The sequence below is a fragment of the Octopus bimaculoides genome, chromosome 25, assembly GCF_046866305.1.
Source record: "Octopus bimaculoides isolate indiv1 chromosome 25, ASM4686630v1, whole genome shotgun sequence".
In the NCBI taxonomy this organism is placed as follows: Eukaryota; Metazoa; Mollusca; class Cephalopoda; order Octopoda; family Octopodidae; genus Octopus; species Octopus bimaculoides.
Genome location: NC_142952.1, coordinates 23,506,516 through 23,530,298, shown reverse-complemented (window position 1 = coordinate 23,530,298; position 23,783 = coordinate 23,506,516). Strand labels below are relative to the sequence as shown.

General features: G+C 36.8%; 1 protein-coding gene and 1 long non-coding RNA gene across 2 annotated transcripts in view; one reads left to right on the top strand and one right to left on the bottom strand.

The window, feature by feature from the left end:
* The window catches only part of LOC149131130 (uncharacterized), a 21,496-nt gene extending 20,005 nt beyond the window's left edge, over positions 1-1,491 (bottom strand). Inside the window, exon 1 of the long non-coding RNA XR_016238474.1 lies at positions 527-1,491. This is a non-coding gene — a long non-coding RNA (uncharacterized LOC149131130). The remainder of the gene's footprint in view (positions 1-526) is intronic.
* The window catches only part of LOC106872984 (coactosin-like protein), a 70,963-nt gene that overhangs the window by 411 nt on the left and 46,769 nt on the right, over positions 1-23,783 (top strand). The window contains exon 1 of the mRNA XM_014920173.3: positions 1-323. This exon is cut by the window's left edge and continues 411 nt beyond it. Within this exon, the coding sequence (XP_014775659.1) occupies positions 247-323 (77 nt within the window). The 5' untranslated portion in view covers positions 1-246. The remainder of the gene's footprint in view (positions 324-23,783) is intronic.

Sequence of the window (23,783 nt, the reverse complement as noted above, 5' to 3'; positions counted from 1 at the left end):
AAATTGCCGCTCTCCGACAACACCACACAACACCACATCACAAACACACAACACAGCAACTACACAACAGCACACAGCCAAAGACACATCACCAACGACACATTCACTCACTGCCAAGCTTCTTAGTTTGTTCCGCCCATCCAGAGAAAGGCTTCGATCTCTCTCACACAACACATATTAAACACACATATATATATTTATATATACACAAAATATATATATATATATATATATATATATAGAACAATGTCACCAATTAAAGAAAAGGAACGTATTAAGGAGTTCTACGAAGATGTCCGAAACAATTCCACCGGAACAAATTGGTAAGTTTATTAATTACTTGTTCACTTAATTAATTATTTGGACTGTGCGCCCGTGTGCCACAGCGGACATGCATGTGCGTGTGTGTGTGTGTGTGTGCGTGTGTGTATGTGTTTGTGTGTGTGTGTGCGTCCGTGTGTGTGTTCGTATGTGTGTGTTTGTGTGTGTGTGCGTCCGTGTGTGCGTGTTTTTGCTATAAACTTACTTGGGAGAGGCGCAAGGTGTTTTCGGAATCTCTTTCTGTGTTCTTGTGGTTCCACCGAAAATGATGACAACAGTGGTGACCACGCTCACGGTCGCGATTATAATGATGATGATGATGATGATGACGATGATGGTGGTGGTTGTCAACGGTTCGTTATAACGAGGATATAAACGTGGTCTTTTTTTGTTGTTTTTACTTTGTTTAATGTAATGATGACGACGATGATTTTGGTGATGATGATGACAGTGGTGGTGCTGGTGGTGGTGGTGGCGACTGTAGTTGTGATCAGATGTGCTTATAATGGTTAGTTAAGAGCAACGTTTCTTCAGGTAGCGGCAGTAAAGGTAAAGGATGCTGCTTGTTGGTGATGAGGTGGGGGGGAGGGCAGTAATATGGTGTTTACAGTAGTGATGGTCACGGTTTCCGTACAGCCATGGTGGTGATGGTGGCGGCGGTAACAGCAGCAGCAGCAGTACCGATACTAGTAGTAGTAGTAGTAGTAGTAGTAGTAGTAGTAGTAGTAGTAATAGTAGTCATGGTGATAATAGCGGTTATTGGAGCCGTAGTCCTTATGGTTTCTATTGTTTGATGATGCTGATGAACATCATCAGCATCATCATCATCTTCACCATCATCATCATCATCGTCTTCGACGTCATCGCCGTCATCATCACTATTATCATCATCATCATTATCATCATGCTGAAGATCGTAACGAAGCGGATGTGTGAATGTGACGGAAAATGGGATCGTGTTTTTGTTGTAGTAGTAGTAGTAGTAGTAGTTAATGTTGCTGCTGCAGCCAAGTGATCAAAGACATTCCAGCCACGACCATCGTGTCATATATATATATATATATCCGCGACTACATTTTCCACTGTATCTTCCTTCCATTGTTTTCGAAGATGGTAGGAATTAAGGGAGATTTCTCTGCTATTTCTAGCATGCTGAATGGCCCCTTAGCTTCTCCGTTTGTTTGTGGTACTGCCAGTTGTCGTCGACGATGACGATGATGATGATGATGATGATAGTAATGATGATGGTGGTGGTAGTGGTGGTGGTGGGGAGGAGGAGGCGGATATTTTGCTGTTTGCGTTGTTATTGATGCTTCAAAATTCTTGTGAAATAATGATTTAAAAGTACATTTAGACTGTCATAGAGAGAGGGCGACGGGAAAGGGCGAGACAGTGAGAGGGGAGAAGAGAGAAAGAGTGAGAAGAATGAGTGAGAGAGAAGAATGAAAGAGTGAGAGACAGACAGAGGGAGAAAATAGAATGAGAGAAAAAAGAGAAAATGAAGACGTGTGAGAGAAGGTGACTGAGAGATGAGAAAGAAAGGAAGAAAGAAAGAAAGAAAGGAAAGAAGGAAGAAAGGAAGGAAGAAAGAAAGAAAAAGGAAGAAAAAAGAAAGGAAGGAAGGAAGACAGAAAGAAAGAAAGGAAGAAAAACAGAAAGAAAGACAGAAAGAAAGGAAGACAGAAAGAAAGAAACAAAGACAGAAAGAAAGAAGGAAAGACAGAAAGAAAGAAAGAAAGGAAGGAAGAAAGACAGAAAGAAAGACAGAAAGACAGAAAGAAAGGAAGACAGAAAGAAAGAAAGAAAGACAGAAAGAAAGGAAGGAAGAAAGAAAGAAAGAAAAAAAGGAAGAAGGAAAGAAAGAAAGAAACTGAAACAGAAGAAAGATTCAAGAAAGAGAGAATTAAAACGAAGACGAGAGAGAGAGGTGGGGGAACAAGAGCTGAAACCATGTTAGAAATACACAGAGGGAGTGTTGAGGAGTTTAGAATCTCAAGTCTCAGGATCACAGCTTGTCTGCGTTTTCTCTTTTTCCCCATTTTATTCAATGCACAAAGTCAGGTTTATTATATGTCATATATATCTGTCAGTCTGTCTGTTTGCCTCAGTCTTTGTCTCTCTCTCTCTCTCTCCCTCTCTCTCTCTATCTCGCCCTCTCAAGAGAGATAGCTAGCTAGACTGACAGATTGATAGTCAAACAGAGGGATAGACAGGCAGATGGTCAGTTATATATATATATGTGTTTTATATATATATATATATTATACACACACATATATATATATACACACACACATACATATATATATATATATATAATATATACATATATATATATATATATATATATATATATATATATATATATATATATATATATATATATATATATATATATATATACATATATATATATATATATATATATATATATATATATATATACATATATATATATATATATACATATATATATACTCTTTTACTCTTTTACTTGTTTCAGTCATTTGACTGCGGCCATGCTGGGGCACCGCCTTTAGTCGAGCAAATCGACCCCAGGACTTATTCTATAGAAGCCTAGTACTTATTTTATCAGTCTCTTTTGCCGAACCGCTAAGTTACAGGGACATAAACACACCAGCATCGGTTGTCAAGCGATGTTGGGGGGACAAACCCAGACACACAAACACACACACACATACATATATATATATATATATATATATATATATATATATATATACATATATACGACAGGCTTCTTTCAGTTTCCATCTACCAAATCCACTCACAAGGCTTTGGTCGGCCCGAGGCTATAGTAGAAGACACTTGCCCAAGATGCCACGCAGTGGGACTGAACCCGGGACCATGTGGTTGACATATATATATATATATACATATAATAATATTAGGGACAAAATCCAAAATCACAGGTAAAAACTCAATTAAAATCAATTTATAATTAATTTTTATATATATATACATATATATATATATATATATATATATATATATATATATATATATATATATATATATATATACACACACACATTCACACACACACACACATACACACACACACACACATATATATATATATATATATATACATATGTATGAGAGAGAGGGGAATGGATAGATAGATAAGCAAACACAGACAGATAGACAGATAAACAGGCAGACAGACAGATACATAGACAGATAGACAGACAGCTGGACAGACAAACAGACAGACTAATAGATAGTCAGACAGAGATAGATGGATAGATGAACAGAAATAACTAAATGAAGACATGAAGTAGAGCATAGAAAAGATTCTTTCTTTAAAAAACAAAATTACATGGCTGTCATTTCAAAGTTTTGCGAAGTGCAGCTCTTTAAACTGCTGCAGATGAATGGATGCTTGGCAAAGACAAACAAATTAGCGATGCTGAAGAAGGAACAGATTCTTGTATGCAGTGTGGATTGCATCTCTACATTAAAGTAAGCATTAATGAGAAACCGGCAGGATTAGCAAGGAAGTGGTTGTCCTCTTGTGTGCATATGTGGGTGTATGGTGACGGGGAGGGTCGGAGGATTCATGAAATTATGAAGGAAAACTCAAAATTTGAAAATGAACATTTTAGTTTGTAACAGATATGACGAAAAAAATTGCTGAACAGTGTTATAAGAGATTGAAAATCAATATTAAGCTATTTTATCATTCTGCCTAAAGAACTTTTTAATATTATTATTATTATTATTATTATTATTTTTAAAAGAAAGTATTTTAATTTTCATATTAAAGGTTATGAAATGTTAAAATTTTAAAATATTAAAATAAAAATTCAGTTTTATTTTAATGGCATATCTACAAAATTTGTATTTTAATATTTTCATTTGAATTAATTAAAAGTACTTCGTATTTTATCTTATATTTTTTACTTGTTTCACTCATTTGGCTGTGGCCATGCTGGGGCACTGGCATGAAGAATTTTTAGCTGAATGATTCAACCCCAGGACTGAATTTTTTATTCTATTAGTCTCTTTTGCCAGACCACAATGTTACAGGGATGTAAACACACCAACACCATTTGTCAGGTGGTGGTGGAGGAGGAGGAGGAGGAGGAAGAGGAGGAGGAGGAAGAGGAGGAGGAGGAGGAAGAGGAGGAGGAAGAGGAGGAGAAAGAAGAAGAAAAAGAAGAAGAGGGGGAGGAGGAGGAGGAGGACAAACACACACACACGAAAGGCTTCTTTCAGTTTTCATCTATCAAATACACTCACAGGGCTTTGGTCAGCAATGCCTGTGCCTCAATAGATATACGTCAAATAAATTGGCTCATGTTGCAACCATGTGGTTTGGGTTCAGTCCCAATGTGTGGTACCTTGGGCAAATGTCTTTTACATCAAGAATTTTGCAAACTAGATACAAAAACGAAAGACTCAGAAGCAATTTTGGTAGGAAAGATTGGTATATATTCCACCAATGCCAGATACAGAGATGGAACCAGAAGAAAACCTGTCAAAGACCTCAGTTCACATGGAGCAAGTGGACATGTTTTAACCAACTCCATGTTGTTAAAGTTGGCCTAACTTGGAGACACCCACGTAAAATGAGAACATGGTGTGAAAACCACTTTCTGTGATAATAGACCAGTCCAAACCAAGAGTCAGTCTCTAGTTTGGTCCATTATTGGAAGAGTCACCTTGGTGTTTGGATGGATTGGAAAATAACACACCAAATGTGCAAAATGGTATGAAAAAAAATAGAAAGATTTTACATGGCTGTGTGGTTAAGAAGCTCGATTTGCAACCGTGTCATTTTAGGTTCAGTCCCACTGTGTAGCAGCTTGGACCAGTGCCTTCTACTATAGCTCTGGGCCTACCAATGCATTGGGAGTGAATGTAGTAGATGGAAATTGAGTGGGAACCTGTCATGAATATATACATACAGGATGGATGAAACATAAGTAGGCATTAAAAATTGGTAATAAAATCCATATTCCTTTTACAAATTTGTTGAAACAAATGATACATGTTCTTTATTACATGGGAAAATTAAAGTAAATCTTGATATTTCAACGTAAGCACCGGTGGCATCAACAAATTTCCTCAAACAGCCAGGAACAGAATGAACAAACTTATGAAGGATGTTGTCTGGGATATCATTGAGAACCTGTTGATCTGTGTCTCAAAGGGCGCTGAAAAGTTCCTGGCTTTAAGGGTATCGGGAAAGGCCTGGTTGGAGGCCCAACCTTCCAAGTTCTTTTTCAGGGCTTAGAAAAACTGAAGGATTGCTGCAATAAGTGTGTGAATCTGAGAAGGGAATATGTTGGATAAAATCATAATTAACTGATCCTCCTGTATTTTCTTTTACACAAAGCCAGGAACTTTTCAGCACCCCCTCATAAAAGATGGAGACGAACACCTATATTCCAAGTGATAGTTTTGATAACTGTTAAGATATTTCTCTCTTACATGAAACTAACGGTAGCCTTAACTCATAAAGGATTTTTATCTACCAAGGTGGTATTGAACAATCATTCTCAATGTTTGATATCAACATATATATATATGTTTATATATATATATATATATATATATATATATATATATATATATGGAAAAAAAGTCAAGGTAGAAAATGCTACCGGTTTCAGTCATTCAGACTTTTTCAACTGTATGGAAAACAATTACATCTTGGAAAAATTAAAAGAAAAGTTTTTTAAGAGAATATTTACATAGTATTCAAATATAAGTGGCATTTTCCTTGTTTCTGCCTGTTTCTGTCTCTCTTGTTTACTCTTATGGGTTCAAGGTCATTGTGAATTCTTGGCAGAGAATATATACATATATATATATATATATATATATATATATACAGGGTGCAGTGAATATATTGTCGTCTAAATTACGCAAAAATGAAAATAACACTGACATCTCATTTTAACAGATATATTTACCTAAATTACATAAAAATATCTTGAAATACTAAAGAGTAAATTTATTCAATAAAATCGCAATTGACTTCAACCACGGCCTTCAGACGACTTCGGAATCTCCTGCAATTCTTCTAGACAGTCTCTTTGTTTAAGTTGGTGAATGCGGCCATAATCCTTGTCTTCAGTTCATCTTTGGTATTACAAGAAGTTTTGTTGGTCTCTCACTCAACTGCACCCCACACATAATAATCAAGAGGGTTGCAGTCTGAGGAGTTAAGTGACCAGATGTTAGGGGTGATGTGGTCACAGAAATTGTTTAGCAGCCATGACTGGGTTCTCCTGCTTGTGTGGCATGGTGAAGAGTCCTGTTGTCAGACATAGGGTCTTCCAGCAGCTGCTCCCTTGACCCAGGACAGCACTACTTCCTCCAGGCACTTGATGCAGGCCTCCGTGTTGGGTCTGAGGCAGTGTAGGAAAATGAATGGAGGCATAACGTCACCACCACTAGTGATGGTCGAAATGTCCTCCTTCAACATGGGAACATTTATCAAATGTCCCAGAACACTGTAACACACAGCACATTATTCACGGTACCTGTAAAAATTGAATAAGTTAATTTTAAAAGTGTTTACCTACTTTTGGCCCACCCTATATATATATATATATATATATATATATATATATATATATATATTTTTGTCTGTGTTCGCTCCACCAACAACACTTGATGGCTGGTGTTGATATTTACTTATGTCCTCATAACTGACCAGTTCAATGAGTGACCGACAAAAGTACCAGGCTTAAAAAAATAGCCACTGGGAGCCAAAAAATAGGTACTAGATGGTGCCCTGGCATGGCCATGGTCTAATGAGTAAAACAAGTAAAAGATAGAAGATAGAAAATAAATGTTACTTACAAAATTTTTATGAAATTCTGAGTCAGCATCTCACTCAATAAGATGACTAGAAATCACAGACGTTAATCAATGACTAATACAGTATTTTTCCTATACTACATAATAATTTTTTGCTAACCTTTTTCTCTTATGTTGCTTGCAGTGAATATTCTTTACTAACTTTACTCTATCCTTATTATAATGACGCGTATGTAAGCCTATGTATGTATATCACTGAAACACCACCAGCCCTTTTTTACCCACCATCTATCTATCTATCTATCTATCTATCTATCTATCTGTCTATCTATCTATCTATCTATATATCTGTCTATCTATCTATCAATCTATCTTTCTATCTATCTGTCTATCTATCTATCAATCTATCTATCTATCCATATCTGTCTATCTATCTATCTATCTATCTATCTATCTATCTATCTATTTCTATCTATCTATCTATCTATCTATCTATCTATCTATGTATCTATCTATCTATCTATCTATCTATCTATCTATCTATCTATCTATCTATCTATCTATCTATCATACCTTACCTAAGTAACCTATGTATCACACAGCTTCTTGCACCAACAACCTCTCTGAAGGAATAAAATATAAAGGATAACAAAGAGGGGGAAAGGGGCTGTGAGAATTGTTTACCAGCAGACTACAGTAATGTCTCATCTGCTCGTTGTCATCATCATCATCATCATTTAATATTCATTTTCTATTCTGGTATCGATTGGACAGTTTGATAGGATCCAGTGAACTGTAGGTTGCATCATATTCCATGTCAGCTTTGGAATTGTTTCTGTGGCTGGGTGCCTTTCCTAATGCCAACCACTTTACTGTGTGTATTGGATGCTTTTTTTTTTTTATAGAATGCTGTCTAGATCTGTACCAATATGTTCAGTTCTATAGGACAAGACAAACACAAACAATTGTCTAGATCTGTACAAATACCATAGTTGTTAGTTTAATTGATGTGAAGGTGTATGGCTCACTGGTTAGAGAGTCTGACTCACAATCATGAGGCAGTGAGTTTGGTTCTTGAACCAGGCTCTGTGTTATGTTCTTGAGCAAGACACTTTATTTCTCGTTACTCAAGTTCACTCAAATGTAGAAATGCGTTGCGACATCACTGGTGCCAAGCTGTATCGGCCCCTTTGCCTTTCCTTTGGATAACATCAGTGGTAGGGAGAGGGGAGGCTGGTAAGCATGGGCAACTGCTGGTCTTCCATAAACAACCTTGACCAGACTTGTGCTTCAAAAGGGAACTTTCTAGGTTCAATCCCATGGTCATTCATGGCTGAAGAGGGTCTTTTTAATTAAACTGGTTCGTTTTCCATGCTGGCATGGGTTGGATGATCTGAGAAGAACTGGCAAGCTAGAAGATTGCACCAAACTCCACTGCCTACTTTAGCTTTGCTTCTACAATTGGATGCCCTTCCTAATGCCAATAACTTTACAAAGTGTACTGGGTGACTTGTACATGGTGTCAGGAAGGTTACTGAGTACTTGCAAGACAAAACCTGTCAACTAAGAGCACCAGTATCAATGTATGTCACCAGGTCTCGGTGTTCAACAAAGGAGCTCTTAAATAGTCTCTTGACTTGCTGGAAATAGCCACTAAATTGCTCTCATATCATACCCTATACATGCAGTCATGGTTGTGTAGTAAGAAGTTGGCTTCTGAACCACATTGTTTTAGGTTCAATCCCAGTGTGTAACACCTTGGGCAAGCATCTGCTCCTTTAACCTTAGGCTGATCAATGCCTTGTGAGTGGATTTGGTTGGCAGAAACTAAAAGAAGCCTATCATATACATATGTGAATAAATACCCAGCTTTAAAAAAATAAGCATTGGGGTTGATGTGTTCAACTAAAATTCTTCAAAGTGATGCCCTAGCATGGCCACAGTCTAATGACTGAAACAAGCAAAAGAAAATAAGATATCATTTGATGTACAAAAAGAGGATATGGTCAAGACTAGAATGTTCTTCATCAATCAAAGCTCTGTTTGATCAGCACTGACATAAATATATAAAACAATAACAACAACCAAGCCAATGGGGGTTCAGTTCCCACTGTGCGGCACTTTGGGCAAGTGTCTTCCACTCTGGCCCCAAGTCAATCAATCAATCAATTTCATGATAGATATGTTTGATCAAGGTTGATATAAACAACATGGAACAGTGCCAAAACCCATATGTGCATACATGGCACCTTGGGCAAGAATCTTCTTCAATAGCCTCAGGCCAACCAAAGACTTGTGAGTGGATTTGGTAGATGAAAACTAAAAGAAGCCCATTGTGTATGTGTATATGTATATATATATATATATATATATATATATATCATCATCATCATCATCGTTTAACGTCTCCCTTCCATGCTAGCATGGGTTGGACGATTTGACTGAGGACTGGTGAACCAGAAGGCTGCACCAGGCTCCAATCTGATCTGGCAGAGTTTCTACAGCTGGATGCCCTTCCTAACGCCATATATATATATATATATATATATATATATAATACAAATAATAAATGAGTATATGCATATATACGTACATATATATATATATATAAGCAATGTTAATTCTCTAAATGAAGTATTAACAGTAACTGCACGATAAAGTGTAGTATAAGCCAGCTGGAGGAGATGTCCTCCTGGGGCTAAAAGCAACAGTAACATCCACCCCTAGGGGTCAGCCACACTTAAGTGGCAATATACTACACTTTATCGTGCAGTTACTGTTAATACTTCATTTAGAGAATTAACATTGCTTGTTTTCACCTTTTCGATATCAGTGGAGAATTTCACTTGAAAAGAAGATATAAGATTGCCAGGTTTTTGTCTCTCTCACCAAGGTCAGCGGCTATCGGACGCCGACGAAGGGAAATAACCCTGAAATCCGGATCCGTTCGTGCTGCAGATGTTGGTGAGAGGGATAACTACCCTTGGCAAACAGGACACAGTCGTGTGTCGATAAGCCAGCTGGAGGAGATGTCCTCCTGGGGCTAAAAGCAACAGTAACATCCACCCCTAGGGGTCAGCCACACTTAAGTGGCAATATACTACACTATATATATATATATATATATATATATATATATGTATATATATATATATATATACACACATATATATATATATATATATATATATATATATATATATATATATATATATATGTATATATATATATATACACATATATATATATATACACATATATATATATATACACATATATATATATATATATATATATATATATATATATATATATATATATGTATGTATGTATTCTTTTATTCTTTTATCAGTTTCAGCTCAAAGCTGCGGCCATGCTGGGGCACCTGTGTGTGTGGGTGTCTTTGTGTCTGTGTTTGTCCCCCAACCATCACTTGATAACTGATGCTGGTGTGTTTATGTCCCCATAACTTACCAGTTCTCCCAAAAGACCAATAGAATAAGTATGAGGCTTACAAAGAATAAGTGCTGGGCCGATTTCGTTGACTAAAAACTTCTTTAAGGCAGTACTCCAGCATGGCCGCAATCAAATAACTGAAACAAGGAAAAGAATACACGCGCACACACACACACACACACACACACACACTTGTGTACTTAATTGCATGAAAAGAACGACAAAATGTTATTCTAAAACTGATGACATGTTGAACTGAACAGAATGTTACAAGATGTGTTTGTGTAATGTCTTTTTGAGTCCACAGTAAAACCATCACAGGTATCGTTACATAACACCTGTAATTTTATCTTCAGGGAATTTCATTGCAACATTGTCAGTAAATTCTTTCACGTGTCAAAGATATCTTTTATCTTTTCCTTGTTTCAGTCTGTATATGTAATTACTTATTTCCAAAATGACATTGCAAGGTAGGTGTAAGAGACTAAATCTGGCCAGTTTGAGCATAAAACAGATAGAATATTTGGGCTGTTTAATATATCCAGTTTAAATGTGTTCTACTCTTTTATAATAATAAAACATGAAATTCCGTCTGTCTGGGACCCCTGATCTCAGTCTATATTTGGTCTACATAGACATATTATACCTTTTGGAATCAGGATGATCCTGGGATTGAAAATCTGCCCTTGATTTGGTTCTTGAACATTCAACATTGGGATCTGATTTAAATACATTTGGGCTGCTATTTCTAGAAGATAAAGCTTGGCTGATTCATGCCATCTTGGTTGGTGTTTGTCATATGATGTCAGATATCAAAGGGGAGATAAATGACATCCACTTCATTAATTTTACGTTGAGATGAGAACTTTGGGACAAATTGGCCAACAGTTGGAATTCAACTTGGGACTGGAACAATAGAAGATTTTCATTACAGAATTAATTCTCATCCATCTTTAACCTCTGATCAAACACCACCAGGGCATATAGTCATTATAGACGTATTATAGTCATGCTATTTAGCTTTCTTTAGTTTTGAGCTACAGGCCCAATTGGCCCTCTGCAGAAGCTAGCTTAAAAGTCTACATGGAGTGCGGGTTAAGACAATTGTTTTGCTGATGATGCCTATATAGGCAGAAACAAGTCTTCATGACTGTCCTCTTATCTCCAGATAATAAACCTATCCTTTTGCTTAATGGCATGTCAGTTTTTGAGAAGTCTTCAATCTTGACCTTATCCCCTCTTCTCAAATAGAGCTGGTTTCAATTGCTATTTGGTAATTACATCACATCCTCAAGAGGTGGAGATAATTTTAATAAAGCAAGAGTTTATGTTGTATGGTATTTGATATACCTGTATTTGTCTATGAATTTATATATATATATATATATATATATATATATATATATATATATATATACACATACACATACTCAATATATATATATAGTCAGATTATGTGCAATGAACTATACCCTTCCTCTTTAGGTGTGTGGACATCTATACACATCCACGCACACATTAAGCTATTTCATGTTTGGATGTCTGGGTGAGTAGATATATAGTCAGACTATATATATAATCAGACAGACAGACAAAAGCATAGATAAATAGATAGGTAGATAGATAAATAGACAGCTAGACAGATAGAGAGAGAGACGGAGACAGAGAGATAAATAGATTAATAGATAGAGGTAGACAAACAGACAGAGAGGTAGACAGACAAACAGACATGTCAGTTAGACAGATGGACAGATAGATGTAGGCTTACCATAATTTCTTCAGATTTTAGACTGTATAGGTGTTCCTAAAGAATAGAAATAGTAATTAACTACTGCACCAAAAATAATGATTTCTTCAGGTGAATTTGTTTTAAGCGTCATAGATTAGTATACTGCAAAATAAAAAAAATCTTCATGGAGTAGTATGTATAATTTTTTTCCCTTTTCTGTAATTTTTCAGCTTTACCGATTTTCATAATTTTTTTTAGATTAGTCTGAATCATAATCTACGATATTTAAAATGCATTCTACAGAAGCATTTATATCTTTTATCTTTTACTTGTTTCAGTCATTAGACCATGGCCATGCTGGGGCATGATACTTTGAATCAACCCCAGGACTTATTCTTTGTAAGCCTAGTATTTATTCTATCAGTGTCTTTTGCCGAACCGCTAAATTACAGGGATGTAAACACACCAACATTGGTTGTCAAGTGATGCTGGGGGTCAAACACAGACACACAAATACATATATACATATATATATATATATATATATATATATATATGTGTGTATATATATATATATATATATATATATATATATATATATATATATATATATGCATATATATATATATGCATATATATATGTGTATATATATATATGTATATATATATATATATATGTATATATATATATATATGATGGGCTTCTTTCAGTTTCCATCTAGCAAATCTACTCACAAGGCTTTGGTCGACCCAAGGCTATAGTAGAAGACACTTGCCCAAGGTGCCACACAGTGGGACTGAACCCGGTACTTTGTGGTTGGGAAGCAAACTTCTTACGACAGAGCCACTCCTGTACCTACATATATATATTTATTTATATTTATATACATATTTTATAAAAGCCTGGTACTTCTTCTGTCAGTCTCTTTTGCTGAACCACTAAGTTACAGGGACTTAGGCACACCAACACATGTTCTCAAGCAGTGGTGGGGGATAAACGCATACACAAAAATGAACACATGTCATCATCCTCATCATTTAGCATCTATTTTCCTTGCTGGTACGGTTTAGATGGTTTGACTGGTACTGATAAACCAGAGGGCTGCCCCAGGCTCCAGTCATCTGTTTTCTATGGCTGACACCAACCACCCCACAGAGTGTCATGGGTGCTTTTTATGTGTCACCAGCACTGGTCACAGCTATGATTTCACTGGGTTTCTTTCAGTTTCCGTCTACCAAATCCACTCACAAGGCTTTGGTCTGAGACTATAGAAGACACTTGCCCAAGGTGCCATGCTGTTGGACTGAACCTGGAATTATGTGTTTGGGAAGCAAGCTTCTTACCACACAGCCACACCTGCACCTATACCATACATCTGGATGCTTCTATGAAGAACTTTTATAACCTACTTTTCCATGTGCACAGGAGTGGCTGTGTGGTAAGTAGCTTGCTTACCAACCACATGGTTCCGGGTTCATTCCCAATGCGTGGCACCTTGGGCAAGTGTCTTCTACTATAGCCTCGGGCCAACCAAAGCCTTGTGAGTGGATTTGGTAGCCGGAAACTGAAAGAAGCCCGTCGTAAATAAAACAAATAAAAGAGTAAAAGAGTATATCAACATTGTGCCCCTTTTTCTCTCCTATAAGATTCTGAATCTCAAGTTATTAAAAAGTTAAAGCAGTGGTTCTCAACCCTTTTTTTGCTTATGGACCCCTTTGATTCCTATTTTACTTGGGTGGACCTCCATAGCTGTTGAACGTATTTAAAAACGGTCCTACTGTATTTTTATAATTAAATATTATTAGGAATTGTTTACAAAGGTGCCATGCAGTGGGACTGAACCCAGAACAATGTTGGGATGCCAGTTTCTTACCACACAGACACATATATTTATGTAACAATATATGGATTCAAGTAATCCAATAATACTCATAGAAAAATCTCCTTAATGTATCATTGTACAAAACACAGAGAATATATAGTACGATATAAGGGAAAATGATAGGAGTGTATAAAGTCATAAATGATAGAGAAACAGTTTGATGAAATTTTATTTAACAATACGAAAACTAAAAGAAGCAGCACATATGCTAGGACACAACAACCTCCTAAGCAGACTGAGTGCAGATATGAGCAGCATATGGGAACCGGTATTAAGGAAGAATAGAAAAATATCAGATTTATAAGCCCTAAAACTCACTCCATAATTGCCCACGGACATATGGCGTAATGGTTAAGAGTGCGGGGCTACTAAACTCAAGATTCCGAGTTCGATTCCAAGCAGTGACCTGAATAATAATAACAATAATAATAATAATAACATCGAAGAATACCTTAGGAATGAAAACCCAGGTTCAAAATTTCCCCAAGACACCTGACGAAGGCTGGAGGGTGTATCAGCCGAAACGTTGTGTTAACATCAAACAAGATGAGGACAAATACCCATCAAATGTAAATGATGATAAATAATATCACAACACATTGTTTCATAACTTAAAAACATGTAAATAATTATTATCGTCATTATCGTTTTCCATGCTAGCATGGGTTGGACGATTTGACTGAGGACTGGTGAAACCAGATGGCTGCACCAGGCTCCAATAAATAAATTACTTGCATTATTTTGAAGGGTTTTTAGCATTTTGCATCAATGCAAACATGTAAGTAGTTTATTTATTATTGAGTATAATAATATAAATTATTTACATGTTTTTAAGTTATGAAACAATTTGTCATGGGATTAGAATTTTCTTATTGTTAAATAAAATTTTATCAAACTATTTCTGTCATTTATGACTTTATATTTACACACTCACCAAAATGTACTCTGTACTTTTGTAGAATGCAATAGTTTATCATGCCTGACCTGGAGTACCAAGATTAGAAGCTTGATACACACACACACACACACACACAGTGGGGGAGGGAGAGAGAGAGAGAGAGCTGTACTTCTGAACCTTTGTCTCTAAATTACAGTAAAGATATGTCACAAAATTGTCAAAGTTCAGAATGTTCTAATCTATGAATGTTTCACATCAGTCTATATTAAACAAACTTAAATGTTAACCAAACATTTATTTCTCACACCAACATCTGAGCTCAATCAAATAGAGTCTTCTACACAGTTAACGCAATGTTTTAATTGATTAAATGAGAATATTCATAGCATGTTATGTGATTTTTTATGAAGACAGCAGGTTAGGGCAACTCTTAAAAAGGTTGAACAAACCACTGCAGTGGTTGTTCGTTTAACAAAACAACTCTTTTCAAACAGAATGACTCAACTTTTTGACCAACCCATTTCGTTTCGTTACTCATTCTTAACACATCAATGACATTTTTGTGTCGGTTGCTGTTGTTGTTATTCTTCCTCTTCTTCCTCTTCTTCTCCCTCACCATTCTTGTTCTTCTTCTTTTCCTTCTTCCTCTACTTCCTTTTCTTCCTCCTTGCTGTTGTTATTCTTTTTCTTCTTTTTCACTGTTATTGTTTTTCTTTCTTCTTCTTCCTCACTGTTGTTGATGTTGTCGTTGTTGTTATTGTTGTTTCACTCCAAGTCAACTCAGGTCAGACAGACCTGTGATCCACAGCACTCCACCCACGACCTTCTCATCTTTTGGTGTAGTTTTTTTTCTTTTTTCCAGGCACAGTGTACTTGGGGCTACCTTATCCAGTGTCTTTTCCTTTCTTTTATTTTTTCAAGTTGTTAGAGTATGATGCGGGGGAAATTTCTAGCTGGAGTCCATATATTGTCGCACATCCTGCAAGAAATAGCAACCAAATCTCCCTAAAATCAGAGCTCACCATTTTAGATATGAACAAATTGGATTATATAGGCCCTAAGTTCCCTCCACATAAGAAAAACATGTTGGTCACGATTGGAAGGCTTTGATTATCATAACTTTACTTGATCAGGGCTCACCTAGAGCTATGCAAAAACAATCAAATAGGACCTTCTTTGATGACAAATTTCTGGTGTTGCTTCAACCCAGGCCAGTCCTAACCAAACTAACTCCTATCAATGAGAAAGGAATTCTGTATTTGATGGATTGAAATAGAAATTTTTCCCAAAATAAACAGTAAACAGTAGGCACAGGTGTGGTTGTGTGGTAAGAAGCTTGCTTCCCAAGCTCATGGTTCTGGGTACAGCCCCACTTCATGGTACTTTGAGGAAGTGTCTTCTACTATAGACCAAGAAACCAAAGTTTTGTGAGTGGATTTAGCAGACAGAAACTGAAAGAAGTGGTTCGTATATGTATATATACATACATATATGTGTGTATGAGTGTGTGTGTGTATATGTATGTGTGTGTATATATATGTGTGTGTGTGTATATATATATATATATATATATATATATATATATATATATATATGTATGTATGTGTATATATACATATATACATATGTATATATATATATATATATCAACAATGATGATGATAAATATGTATCTTTTATATATATATATATATATATATATATATATATATATATATATATATATATGTATGTATGTATGTATTATTATTATTTAAAACAGTTTGATTTCGCTCCATACAACTTATAGTTTTGCTGCTTCTAACCAGAACCCATCTCATTCAGGTTTGGATTACAGAATCCAGTAATCCATAGTGCCCCTGGACTGGCTCTTGTGCGTGTGGCACATAAGATGTACCATCCTGAGTGTGACCGTTGCCAGTACCGCCTGACTGGCCTTGTAGGGTTTTCGAGTGAGATCGTTGCCAGTGCCCCTGAACTGGCTCTTGTGCGGGTGGCACATAAAAGACACCATTTCGAGCGTGGCCGTTTTCGTGCGGGTGACACGTAAAAGCACCCACTACACTCTCTGAGTGGTTGGCGTTAGGAAGGGCATCCAGCTGTAGAAACTCTGCCAAATTAGATTGGAGCCTGGTGTAGCCATCCGGTTGCACCAGTCCTCAGTCAAATCGTCCAACCCATGCTAGCATGGAAAGCGAACGTTAAACAATGATGATGATGATGATGATGATATATATATACTTTATTTAAAAGCTTTTTTTTTTGTTATATTTCTGCTGCTTTTAAATAAAGCATATTACTCTACCTCTGGTATCTGAGTACTCTTTTTTCCACTTTGTTGCACATTTATGTGCTTACTCCGGTATATATATATACATATATATATATATATATATATATATATATATATAATATAATATGGGATAAAATCTTTATAAGAATTTATCAAGTAGTCAGCGTGAAAAAAACCCCATAAGGAAAAAAACTCATTGTTTTTTTCCCATAAATATATATAATTTATATAAGGGCATTAACTGGATGGTAATGCCTCACACTTAGAGGGACTAAGTCAAAAACTACCAAAAAATAAGCAACATATTTACCGAAAGCGAGAGAAACGCAACTTTCAAATATTAATCTCCTAAAAACATTTAACTTAACGGCAAACCACTGGTTTCTCAATTAATACATCAAAACTGTGAAGTAAGCTGCATCTTTTGTTCATCAGTACACGTATGGTCGAGACACATAAAAAATAAACAAAAATCAACATACCACGATGTACCCAACATAGCAAGATGACTTCTGTTCATCATTATATATCCGTGAAAGAGGTTAGAATTTATCAAGTTGCATCTCGGTAACACGTGCTTATACAGAATAATATTCAGTACTGAATATATTCTAATTATTTATAATATAATATAGGATAAAATCTTTATAAGAATTTATCAAGTAGTATATATATATATATATATATATATATATATATGCCAATACTCTACTCTTTTACTTGTTTCAGTCATTTTGACTGTGGCCATGCTGGAGCACTGCTTTTAGTCGACAAATCAACCCAAGACTTATTCTTTGGAATCCTAGTACTTATTCTAGCGGTCTCTTTTGCTGAACCGCTAAGTTACGGGGACTTAAACACGCCACCATCAGTTGTTTAGCGTTGTTGGTGGGGGACAAATACAAACATATACACACACAAATATATATATATATATATATATATATATATATATATATATATATATATATATACATATATATGATGGGCTTCTTTCAGTTTCCGTCTACCAAATCCACTCACAAGGTTTTGGTCGGCCCGAGGCTATAGTAGAAGACACTTGCTCAAAGTGCCATGCAGTGGGACTGAACCCGGAACCATGTAGTTGGTAAGCAAGCTACTTACCACACAGCCACTCATATTTATTTATATATGCAAATACATGTGTGTGTGTACACATGATGGACTTCCACAAAGTCTCCAGCTACCAAATTCACTGACAAGGCAATGCCTGCAGAAAATGATAAATAAAATTTAGCCCAATTTATTACGTGTGCTACAAGCATCTCCACTTTATGGAAATGTTACATTCCTGAAAGTCTTGCTGTAATGTGAAACCTGTTTTCCATTGAATTCCATTCTATGGAAATCAGTGGCAAATATGTTTCACATTACACAATTCTATATCACAGCAACATTTTCAGGAATGCAAGGTTTCTATAAAGTTGAAGGTGTCTGTGTTAGTTAGGGGTTTGGTTAGGGTTTGCATTAGGGGTTAGATTTTACGGTTAGAGTTAGCTTTTATATTTTGAGGCTAAGGGTTCAGAGATATCAAGGTCACAATCACAAAACAACATATGTATATATATATATATACGTGTATGTATATATATATATATACGTGTATGTATATATATATATATATATATATATATATATATATATATATATATATATATATATATACACGTATATATATATACACGTATATATATATGTGTGTGTGTGTGTGGAAGTGCAATGGTCCAGTGGTTAGGGCAGCGGACTCGCGGTCATAGGATCGCGGTTTCGATTCTCAGACCGGGCGTTGTGAATGTTTATTGAGCGAAAAGACCTAAAGCTCCACGAGGCTCCGGTAGGAGATGGTGGCGAACCCTGCTGTACTCTTTCACCACAACTTTCTCTCACTCTTACTTCCTGTTTCTGTTGTGCCTGTAATTCAAAGGGTCAGCCTTGTCACACTGTGTCACGCTGAATATCCCCAAGAGCTACGTTAAGGGTACACGTGTCTGTGGAGTGCTCAGCCACTTGCATGTTAATTTCACGAGCAGGCTGTTCCGTTGATCGGATCGACTGGAACCCTCAACGTCGTAAGCGACGGAGTGCCAACATAAACAACAACAATATATATATATATGCTTGAGGGTCTGATGAAACTGTAAAGTGTTACTCAGGCACTCAACTATGAGCTGTAAGCTAATGAAGTTCATAAGATAATCAATTATTCCTTTGTCAACTCATTTCCTTATACACACACACAGAGTTACATGCACTCTTGCTTCAGTAATATATTAAAACAGAAACAGGGCTGATCAATTACATCATCTTTCCTTGCTTTTAGATGTCCTTATTCCATTGGAGAAGCAGGTTTACAGCTGGCCTACGGTCATTTGTACACTGCTTCCTCAGCATCTTTGTCTGTAGCAAATCAACAAACTTATAAAGGACGTTCAAGTGGTCCAAATAGGTGATAACCGGAAGGGTCAAGATGTGAACTGTATGCAGAGTGTTCCAGCAACTCAATGGTTTCAATGGTGTGGACAGCCCTATGTAGGTGTAAAACAATAACACATGCTTTGACAATAAGCCTCAGTATTTTGTGCGAATCACTTGTTTCAGAGAGAAAGAGAGAGAGAGAGAGAGAGAGAGAGAGAGAGAGAGAGAGAGAGAGAGAGAGAGAGCATAGCTGGGTAGTAAAAAAAAAAAAAGCTTGCTTTGCAACCATGTGGTATCAGACACAGTCCAACAATATGGGATCTTGAGCAAGTAACTTCTACCTATAGGCACAGACCAACCAAAGCCTTGTGAGTGGATTTGGTAGACAGAAACTGTCCTGATATAAGGCGGTAAGCTGGCAGAAACGTTAGCACACCGGGTGAAATGCTTAGTGGTATTTCGTCTGCCGTTATGTTCTGAGTTCAAATTCTGCCGAGGTCGACTTTGCCTTTCATTCTTTCGGGGTCGATAAATTAATACCAGTTACGCACTGGGGTCGATGTAATCGACTTAATCCCTTTGTCTGTCCTTGTTTGTCCCCTCTATGTTTAGCCCCTTGTGGGCAATAAATAAGAAACTGTCCTGAAACCTGTCATGTGTGTGTGAGTGTGTGTGTGTGTGTATTATAACCTCTCGCCTTGCACACTCCCTCTCCCAGTTGAGAGGTTTTTGTCTAAGTGACCTGCTGACCTCACTGGTGTTGGTAAAAAGCACCAATGCTGGTGTCACATAAGAAGCACCCAGTACACTCTATGAAGTGTACTGGGTGCATTTTACATGAAGTGGTTGGTGTTAGGAAAGGCTTCTAGCCATAGAAATCATGCCAAAGCAGACACTGGACTTTGGCTGGCCAGCTTCCGTCAAACTGTCCAACCCATGCCAGCATCGAAGACAGACATTAAATGAGAATTATGATGACAATGATGATGAGGAATCGTATATATGTATTATGTATTTGTGTACCCCACTCCCACAACTAACAACCAGTGTTGGTTTGGTTACCTCCACATAATTTGGTGGTTTTGGTAAATGAGACCAATAGAATAAGTACAAGGCTTAAAAATAAATACTAGGGTTGATTTTTTTGACTAAATCCTTCAAGGTGATGCCCCAGCATGACCAAGTCCAATAAGGGAAACAAGATGTGAGTTCGAGTCTCATGGCTGGCCAGTAACGTATTATTCTGCAATAAATGGATAATTTATCCGGATCACGCTATTTATAGCATTATCACGCGTTTGAGAAATAAATTTATTTCTGTTCTTGCAATACATCTCAACTCTTCTAAAAAGGGACAAACTTTGTTTACTTTCATCGTAAAGTTGAATAGAAGATATATACTCAATAACATGTATGTTATTATTTGCAATCAGTTCTTGTGGCTCTGACCGTTCATGGCTTTGACATGACTTGATAAGCTTTCTTCATACTGGTCAGTTATTTTGTTTGACTTTGCCATTTGTTATGATCAATTGCTTTCCACTTCATGTTCCTTTTTGCAGTTTCATTGAATCTCAGTTTAGGTCTTTTGTGGTTTCTTTTCCCTCTGCAGACTTGGAAGTAAAGGAGTTGTCTGGGGAATCTGATGTTGTCCATCCTGTGTACACATCCCAACCAACATAAATTTCTGTCAATGAGAATCTCCATCACAGGAAGCAGACCAGCACTCTGTAAGATCTCTTCATTACTGATCTTGTCAAAGAGACTTATATTCATGATTCATCAGAGCTGTCTCATCATGTAGCCATGTAACTTGTCTTTGGGGAGATTCCTGAAGAAATGTCCGAATCACTAGCATAGCTAGAGAGTGTGCTGCCTGGGGCAGCCCTTCCATTTTCCACCCCCAGACCCCACAAAAAAATATATGTTGCCTATAGCAAAACCAAAAGTGCCACCCCTTTAAAAGTTCCACCTGGGGTGGACCCCGCCTCCCTATCTCTGCTAGTGGTTCATATCAATCTTTGTATCATTCCCTTCAATAAACCTGTGATAACCAATTGTGAGTCGTATGGGCCACATTACAAATATCATCATCATTAAACGTCCACCTTCCATACCGGCATGGGTTGGACAGTTTGACAGAAGCTGGTAAGGCCCAAGTTCGCACCAGACTCCATTGTCTGTTCTGGCATGTTTTCTATAGCTAGATGCTCTTCCTAACACCAACCACTTTCCAATGTGTTCTGGGTGCTTTTAATGTGATGCCAGCACCAGTGCTTTTAATGTGGCACTAGCATGAGTGCTTTCTATGTGTCACCAGCACCAGTATCAAGTTTGCTGTGTCTTCTTGAGTACAACAAGTCGCCATCCGGAAATTGAATGAAACCTGGGATATCAGAACCACAATGTGGATTTGTTGAGTTAAAAAAAAAACCCAGCTAATACTGACCACATTCTGATAAACTTCACTGAAAGAGTAACTGAAGTAACACAAAATGATTACAGTAATAAAATATGCAAAAAGAAAAAACAGATCTGAATACATTTTTATGAAATGCAAGCTTCAGTTGAACATAGAACAAAGTGCAGTAACAAAAACTTTAGCCCTTTTGCAAACAATGGGAATAAATAGGAGCATTAGGTTTGACAGAATAACCAAGTTTCTAAAGGGTTAATCTTATGCTTAATTGGTTTCATTGAATTTCTTTCCAGGAAAAGTGGGCAGAAATGGATGGATAGGTAAGTGAGTGTGCGTGTGTGTGTGTCAAATATCCTAATCACTAAGCCACGCACCTTCACTAAAGCAATCTAGCAGTATATTACAAAAGTACTTTAAATGTAGCAGAAGACGTTACTGTGTATAAAAAGTAAGTTCAGTCCCACTGCGTGGCACCTTGGGCAAGTGTCTTCTACTATAGCTTCAGGCCTACCAAAGCCTTGTGAATGGATTTGGTAGACGGAAACTGAAAGAAGCCCATCATATATATGTATATATATATGTATGTATGTGTGTTTGTCCCCCCTCCACCATCGCTTGACAACTGATGCTGGTGTGTTTATGTCCCCGTAACTTAGCGGTTCGGCAAAAAGAGACCGATAGAATAAGTACTAGGCTTACAGAGAATAAGTCCTGGGGTCGATTTGCTCGACTAAAGGCGGTGCTCCAGCACGGCCGCAGTCAAATGACTGAAACAAGTAAAAGAGTAAAAGAATAAAAGAGTACAACTGAACATAAGGCAAGAAACTATGATAGGGAGAATATCCTACATGGTTACAGTTATAAAAACATGCAAAAATAAGAAAAACATGGAGCAGGTTGCATTTTATAAAATGCAAGCTTCATTTGAACGCAAACCAAGGCACAGTAACAAAATCTTAAATCATAACAAAATCTTTGACCCTTTAGCATTTAGATTACTCTGTCAAGTGTAATGTTTATTTATTCACATTGCCGGCATTGCTGTGTGGTAAGAAGTTTGTTATCCAACCACATGGTTTCAGGTTCAGTTCCATTGCATTGCAACTGAGGCAAGTGTCTTCTTCTATCGTCCCCAGGCTGACAAAAACCTTGTGAGTGAATTTGAAAGAGGAAAACGTGTGTGTGTGTGTGTTACTGTCGCTTTACCTTGTCATCACATGAGTTGTAAACGAGTGTCACCAACATATAAGTGGTGTCCTTCATTTCCAATATTTTATGAAAACATGTCTGGTGATGGACAAACATTACCTTCCTTGGAAATAGGCAAGGGTTGGTGACAGGAAAAGTATCCAGCCATAGAAAATTTGCCTCAACAAATTCCGTCCAAGCATGGAAAAGTGGACATGAAAATTATGTTGATGTCCCTCCTTTTTGAATACTGCAAAATGTAATTTAAAGGAGATTTGGCAGCTATTTTGTAGCTTTTAGAGCAAACCCTCTGATGTTCATTCAGCAAAAGAAAATATTCAAGATCTAATATAAACAATGGA